This window comes from Lotus japonicus, chromosome 3 (genome assembly GCF_012489685.1).
Source record: "Lotus japonicus ecotype B-129 chromosome 3, LjGifu_v1.2".
Classification (NCBI taxonomy): domain Eukaryota; kingdom Viridiplantae; phylum Streptophyta; class Magnoliopsida; order Fabales; family Fabaceae; genus Lotus; species Lotus japonicus.
In genome coordinates, this window is record NC_080043.1 from 55,643,157 (window position 1) to 55,651,424 (window position 8,268).

The 8,268-nt window shown below is 40.7% G+C and overlaps 1 protein-coding gene across 1 annotated transcript; it reads right to left on the reverse strand.

The window, feature by feature from the left end:
- Positions 1 to 5,245: 5,245 nt before the first annotated feature.
- On the reverse strand, positions 5,246 to 6,005 carry LOC130744341 (uncharacterized). Its single transcript, XM_057596531.1, has 2 exons — positions 5,544 to 6,005; positions 5,246 to 5,434 (listed from the first exon to the last, which is right to left on the reverse strand). The coding sequence occupies exons 1-2, from the start codon at positions 6,003 to 6,005 to the stop codon at positions 5,246 to 5,248; spliced, it is 651 nt and encodes a 216-aa protein (XP_057452514.1).
- Positions 6,006 to 8,268: the final 2,263 nt, after the last annotated feature.

Genomic DNA, 8,268 nt, shown 5'->3' on the forward strand with positions numbered 1-8,268 from the left:
ACTCCTCCAATTATTCAACTTCCCCTTCCAAATAACCTAGAACTACCATCTTCTCCTATAAACACATCCTCCATATAAAGAGAATTTCAAAACGTTCTGCAAGAGAGAACCTCTGGACTCGATGAAATTTTTGATCCAGTTCTTCCATCCTCTTCTCTTTTCAACTTCACACCTCTGAGCGTTGAGTTTACCACCTTTTCTTCACCTGATTCCTCACAAATCTCTTTGTCTAACTATTCTCCAGTTATTTCAAAAGATTTTGTGTTCTCCAACATTGATCCTCAACCCATTCCTGATCAGATGACTCAGATTCATCCCCCAACTTCTGTTCAAGAGGCAACCAGTTCTAACCAAGCCGCTGCTACTCAACCTCATCCTCAACCAAATCTCCCAATCATCCCCTATGCTTATCCAGAGCCTACCAACCTTCTGGAATGCATTAACATCGTTAATGATAGGGCAACAACAAGGCTGAGAAATCTCTATGCTTTCACTAACTCAAGTGAGAAGCCCAATCTGGTTGATGCTCAATGGGATAGATTTTGTAGCTGGATGCAAGGCTACATGGAGGACATCCATTCTTTTGCGGATCAAGAGCGCTTTGACCGGGTTGAAGCTGCACGAGCAAAGAAAGAAGTTATGGCTGAAAGAATACAAGTTCTTTTGGAATCTAGACTCTTCACTCTTCTGAGAGAAGCCAGTTAGAACACCTAGAATCGGAAAGAACACTATAAAGAAGCCAAGTCAAGAAGAGCTAAAGCTGAAGCTAAGGAAGCTGAATTAGAAAAACTTGTTGCTCAAGCTGAAGATATGGCAAGAGCTGCTGCTGCCAAGCTCGAGGATGCCAAGCTAGAGGCCGCCAGGAAGGAGGCTGAATGCTTGGAAGCTCTGGAAATAGCCGCCAAGTTGGAAGCTGAAGTTGCTGCCTTAAAGGCTCATGCTCTTGATTTTGCTTCTGCTTCTGCTTCTGACTCCGCCTCTACTCTGATTTCAACCTCTGCCATGGTTGTAAGCACTGCCTCGATTACTACTGCTGCTCCTAATACTTCATCAGTTCAAGATGCTCCGCCCACTTCTGCTCAACTTGGCCCCTCAACGCTTGCCACGACAATTTATGTTCTTCAGAGGCACATTGAAGAACATATTGCATTCAATCTGAGTATGAAACAGATGATGGACCTCATTCTGTCAAGACTCCCAAACCCAAACCCTTAGTTTATTAGGAATTTCTTTTCTTTTGTCTCTATATTTATTTTAGTTTTTATCTTATGTTCTGATTTTCACTATCTATATATATACAAGTTTTTGCTTCTGACTCTTTCTTTATGTTATCTTATTTTCTAATCTTGTGAACTTAGTCATTTCCAAGGGGGAGTACATTGTACTTCAATGCTAAGTTTTTCACACTGTTAGTCCTTTTTGCTTATGACAAAAAGGGGGAGTACACCCACTTTTTAATATGTTTTATTTTTTTGAGAATTTGAAGTGATCAATCATTATAACTATAGATCTTTCATGCGGCAATAGCAAGGAATACATTTCACTTCTTCTGCAGTGACCATATGCTCTGATTCCTTTTAATAGATCTGATACTCTAACGCTTATATTTTTATGATAAACTATTAAATACACAACTCTAATTGACATATCACTCTGATCACTTTCTTCAATTTAGCTCAAAATCTAGACTATTCTAATGTTTTTATTAAGTCATAGATTCAGGGGGAGCTTAGCTTAGAATCAAGCTTATTACTTGGATTTAGAAGGAGCTATATAAACTATGTACATCAGGATAAGTTTAACTCTGATATCTATAACTCTGAGTATATTCAGTTTATTGTTTAAGAATTGTTCATCAAAATACTCGGTTTTGTCATCATCAAAAAGGGGGAGATTGTAAGACCAAGATTTGGTCAAGTGGTACAACTCTATGTTTTGATGATAACAAGTTTATTATTGTGCATGAACAATTAGGGTACTCTAACGCTTGTCCTTTTTAAGTGTGTGACAGATAGGTTTTGACTCTGATTCTAAGGCATATACATATCAGAATATGAAGACCCAAGAGTAACCAAAGTAATGCTTCTGCAATCACTACTTTCTTCTAATCGGTAGTAAATGCTTCAGATACTCTGAAGACTAAAGCTCTGATAAGGACTCTAAAAGACTCAAGCATTGAAGTTCTGAAGACCAGAAGTTCTGAGGAAAGGTCCAGAAGCTGTAGACTTGAAGACTTTGAAGTCCAAGTGTAAGTTGGCTCTCAAGATCAAAGCACTTCAAATTCTCAAGACCAGATGTTCAGAGTGAACGGTCCAGAAGTAGAAGTTCTGAAGGTCATAAGATCCAAGCTTCCTTCTGACTGTGATCACATTGCTTCACAAGTTCCAACATGAAGCGTCACCCAAGATCAGGAGTCAACTAGGCTAAGGCAATGTCATTGTCATTCGTACAAAAGAAAGTGTACCATTCTGACTGCCTTACCTACGACGTTCAGCCACAGCAGGTTCTGGAAAATCCAGTATTTCCCTCCAACGGATGGATTCTTTCAAACAGATACAAACTCTAAACCTTGGAGTATTTAAAGTCTGAAGATAGAAGAAATTGGCTAAGAAACTATTGAGCATACAAGTGAAAACTTTCAAGATACCTTAGCAATATTTCTTCATTGTACTTATTGTCTTTACCTTTGCTTATTTCAGAATCATTTCTTTGTAAACCAAACCTTCAACAAACTTTGTGTGTATTTTCCTTGAGAGACCGGTGAGGTCAGTATTCTTGAGAAGACTAAGACAAGGTTGTCTTAGTGTTGCTAGTTCATAGGTTGTTAGTCAATGAGCAAGGTGTGCTAGTGCAGTTGTAACAATCTTTGAATAGTGAATTGCCTTCATTCTAAGAAGGAAGAAATCACCTTAACGGGTGGATTGGATTAGCTTGAGTGATTCATCAAGTGAACCAGGATAAAATCATTGCGTGCTCTTCTCTATCCTTGATCCTTAAAACTTCAAAATCCTATTCAACCCCCCCCCCCTTCTAGTGTTTTTCATACCTTCAGACTTAACCGCATCTGACGTTGCACTGATCACCATTTTTGTATTGAAGTAAAGGAGGTGATCCTTCGGATCGGTTCTGCCGATGTAGGATTCCAACACCAGGTTCTTCATGTTATCCGAAATGGCGACTTCTCGCACCTCGACCGAGAAAGGTTCAAACTCAGCCACCGCCTCTGCCTCGCGCACGCCTTCATCCTGCTGTTCGTGGCGAAAGAACTCGAGTTGTTCTTAGAGGTATTCGTTGCGTTGCCTGATCTTATCGACGCTTCGCATCATACGCCGCCAGTCGCTCTGAGTAATGGTCTGCTGAGGCGAAGGAGTCAAGTTCTCCGACGGAGCTGGTGATTGTGCCGGAGATCCATGCTGCGAAGGAGGAGAGGGCGAAGTTGGCAGCGGTGGAGTAGGAGAAGGTGGCGGAGGAGAAGCAGGTGGCAACGAAGCCAATTGCTCCTGCTGAACCTCCGCACGACGTGCTCGAACTACACGTCCTTGCACCTGAGCGCAACACGGAGGCGATACGCGCCTTCGCTCCGGCGAATCGCGACGTCGTCGACGACGTGTTTCCATCCCGAATCGCCTAGAAAACGCTGAAATCCTCAAAATTCAAAGATGAGCAAAGAATTGAACAAAAATCAGAACTTCTTTTCGATGTGCAAACAATCCACGTGATCCGGGAGTAGAAAATTTACGGTTCCCCACAGATTGCGCGAATGTTCCTGCCATGAACATTGAGATAGAGTGCAGTACCTATAGTAGAGAGATTGCACTAAGAGAGAGAATATCTAGAGAAAGAGTGTAACTGCTTAGAGAGAGAAAGTAACCGAATCTCAAAGTGTGTATTAATCGAATGAGCCAGAAGTCCTTTACAAATGGTAATCGCTCCATATTTATAGTAGGGGAGCTGGGCCTAATGCGTATAACTGCCTCTACTGAGCCGGTTTGGCCTCGTGGTAGGAGGCCCAATTCCCAGGCTGGGCGACCGCTACTTGACGGGTAACCCCTGGATATTGGCCCCTAGGGGCTCGCCTAGTCCATACATTATGTCATGTGGTATTATCGGCCAAAGTGATAAAGTATCAAGTAAGCACTAAGTATTGAAGATGCTTTTAAATCCATAATGAGATTTATATTTTGACTTTTAAGATTTTTTTTTGAAATGGACTTTTAAGATATCACACTCACTAGATACTAATCCCATTCTTTTTCTTTCTAAATATTGATGTAATGGTCGTTGGATACACAAATTAAATGATGATGAGTCGCTATCATTAACATCTATCATGACAAACTCTTGATGAAAGTTAGGTTGAAACAAAATATTCATGTAATATGAAAAGTTCAGCAATCTAATACTAATAATGAGACAACAATTGGCGACGGCTACACGGCTATATATTCCTAACGACGTCGTTACTCGCAATTAGTCAACTATGATTATGGGGATGTGACACAGCTTTACATGTTTTCTTTTTGAATCTTCATGAAGTCTCACTTTCATGTTTTCTTTCCCTCATTCCCTCTCTCTATTGTCAGTATCACTATAGACTTCCCACCCCTGAAATAGAATTTGAAATAGAATTGTCACCCCAGCCTTTTTAAAATAATGTCGGGACTATCCTTCGGGATTTAGATCTCCATTCCAGTCTAGTTGTTGAGGTTTTGGACTCCGTCTGAGAGTAGCACTTTCGGATACGTTAATTACAGTTCAGTAACATGACCTTAGTCCAATTGTAGCAAAAATAACATGACTTTAAAATTGAAAAGTTACATAATCCGAGGTGATGGTTGGTTGAGAGTGTAGTTGGTTGTGTGATAGGCAGTGATGGTGGTCAGAGTTGGTTGTGTGATAGGCAGTGTAATTGTGTGATAGGCATTCTGTTGCATCTGGTAAGAGTGATCGGGGAGTATAAGTTACGGATCACTCCAGGACTATAAGTTGCGTACGGGTTGATAATTAAATTTGCCACCCCACCCCTTTTTAAGACGTCCGAGAGTTGCTTAACAGGATTAATATGAAACTTAAAGCTTCGGACCTCTCAAACCAGATACTGTCACAAAGGCAGAAACACAAAAATGCAGAGACAATAATATGGGACAAACAGACATGGTTACAATACTGGAGCATTGTTTTAATACATGTAGGAAAATATTCAAATGTCATATCTAACACAACATTACAAACATGAATTATATTATCAATCTTTTGTTATGTTTATGTAATCATTCTTGCTAGGAACATGAGGAACAATCCAAGCAGTGTGTTTAACCATAAATCTTTCCAAACGCTCTTGATACGGTACTCGCCATTCGGACTCAGGTTCTACAACGTTGTATTCCCATTGGGGAGCAATTGGCGGCATAGGATGTCCAGACACCAACTTCAGCTACATTTAAGAGTATAAGAGTAAAATTAGATATATTTCAAACATAAATTGTTTAACGTGACAAGAGAGTGTATTAATAAAAAACTAGAGTACTTAATAGAAGATATACCTGTACAAAGTGATTGGTCACATGACCAACAGCTACGACAGGATGTTCTAACGGTGGGGCGCCTCCACTCATCAGAAGGTAAGTGTAACTAGATTTTAACGACATGGAGATGAAAACCCGAAACCGGTTAGCAATAAGGTACCCAATCTCCGATAGATGTATCCATTTGTCTTCAGTGGCTCTACCACCAGGAGGGAGAGTGAGACGAAGGTGCATGGCCTGTGCCACATCATAACCCCACATGTCTGCATAGTGTTTCAGATAGAGTGTGAGTTCTTTAATCAGCTCTTCCCTAACCCAACGCCAACTGTCCGGACCGCTCTCAAGGCCCAGCAATGCAGCAACGACTCTGTAGCCACAGTTACCATCCCCGACAACATCGGTCACTTCATGTATATATTTCCAGAAAAAAGATGGCAACTCCGGTAAGTAGTTGTTGGTGGTGGCCTCGGTGGTCTTCATAGACTTCTTGTTCTTTGACTTAGTAGCTTGTATTTTGGAGTTGAGGACCGAATAGTTGGTTTAGGAGTTTTGGTGAGCCTAGGTTTCCTCTTGCTAGCTTTCGCCTCTTGTTCTTGTTCTTTGACCTGGTTGTTAACATGTTCCCAATGTGAAAGGTCGCGCTGCAAGGATCCTATTGATTGACCTCTAGGAGGTTTTGTTTTCCTCTCCTTGGACGATTGATTGTGCTTTATCTTCACTTCAGGAGGACACAATGAACTGATTTGAGGACAATAAAGCTCTTTAAGCTTCCTTCTCAGCATACTTTGGCCTGCATCATCGAAGCTATTAAAATGAGCAATCAAGGCCTCAATCTCTAGCGGCATGCATTCACTGTATTTCTCATCATACTTTGAGGTTTGACTCTCCACAACAGGTACTTGTTCCCAAGAAAGTATCTTCCAGAATGGATCCACTGCCGCATACGGAATTGAAGATAAACTCTGAAGTGCACAAGCGCAAGGTAGTCCATGAGTGACTTTCATCAAGCAACCGCATTTCTCATCATGACCCCAAGATCTGTTTTCTTCATTGTACATTAGCTGAAGGACATGTTTAGCAACGAATCCTCTCATATTCTTATACAATGAAGACTTGAAACGGTGCTCTACAATATTAATATTGCGCTCAAACGATGCTTCTATTGCATTGTGGCGTACAATGGTCAACCTATCCACTGCTTCCCATGAATCGCACAAGTCGCCCTTGCTGTTCCTAAACATCTTCTTCAAGCTTGCATGTGCACTTTCAGCCCTGTATACAAACATGAAGCTAGTCTATCAAGCCTATCAAATGAAGCAAGTATATCAAATGCATACAAAAAAGAATCAAGTCTATCAAATGAAGCAAGTCTATCAAGATTGCATGTGTGGATTGCCTGTTACTTGTTGTCGTTCCAAAATGCTTCACTCTGTTTGTTCATGCCTTCACAAATTTATCCTTGTGAACTAACCAAGTGTCATAAATGTACGATGTGAACTTTGGATGATCCTTACACATGTCATACATGTCTCTCCATTCCCCCTCAAATTGTGTAGTTGTTTCCGCATATACCACTTCATTCCACTTTTGCATCACTAAGGCTTTAAAATCTGTTATATCAACCCACAATTTGCACTTTGCCTCAACATTCTTGTTTATGAGGAATAGGCATAATAAATGGGTAGCCCCAGGAAAAATATTTCGAACCGCACTGAGTAAAGCCAATTCTCTATCAGTCACAATCACTCCAGGTAATCGGGCATGGTCATCAAGCAGAGACTTCATACACCTTAAGGCCCAAACATAGTCAGGTGTTCGCTCACGAGTCATGTAGCAAAATGCAATCGAGTAAGTCAGACCAGTAGAAGTGAGGCCAACCATTTCAAGCAAGGGAATCCGAAATTTGTTTGTCTTGTATGTGCAATCCATGATTACCACATGAGGGAATATGTTGAAGAGTTTAATAGAATTAGGATGAGCCCAGAAAAGTTCCATAATGACACCCAAATCTTCTTCATGTCTTTTGAAGTGAACATAGTTGGCTTCTGCCAACTTCTTCATCAAATATTGCATTTCTGTTAGTGGCCCACGATCTAATTCTTTAACCTTTTTGATGCGACTATAAATTTGAGTGATTGTGGACAAGTTACCCGGATTATTTTCCTTCAAACTCGCCAGCATGTGCCTCAGTGGGACCCAATTATTATTCATGCTGTCAACTTGAACCTTCTCTTCTTCTGTTAGTCGACCAGCGTAGGAATGGCTAACCAGCGATCTAGCTAGTTCATGGTTGTGTTCCCCATCCATCATATTCAGGCACCAATTTCTAGGACCCTTCGTAGGTCGTCCTCTAAGTTTAAAAGGACAATTACATTTTTGTGATCTAGTGGATTTGTACTTGAAGGACTTAGGGTCCTTGTACGGGATGTACACACCATGCTTCGAGCACCGTAGAACAATATACACATTTCCACCTTTTTCTGTATAATCAGACCTTCCCGTCACAATCGCATATCCATTGTCCTTCTCAACATTCTTAGCCCATTGTTTAAGATCATCAACAGTATCAAATATATGTTCAATGATAACATATCACTTTAAAATTAATAATTAATTCAAGCATCACTAAACAATGGGTCTCCTAAACAATAATATCATTATGGTCTATGCAATGAATACCTGATCGGTCGACCATAAATGTGTGGTATCCACATTTATATGCGGGGGCATGAACAGAGTGATA

What these genes read in the sequence shown, in the direction of transcription:
- LOC130744341 (XM_057596531.1), bottom strand. Translation starts at nt 6,005, where the DNA reads ATGAAGACCACCGAGGCCACCACCAACAACTACTTACCGGAGTTGCCA. An exon ending in TGACCAATCACTTTGTACAG is followed by an intron (nt 5,435 to 5,543) that starts GTATATCTTCTA and finishes TCTTAAATGTAG; the next exon opens with CTGAAGTTGGTGTCTGGACA.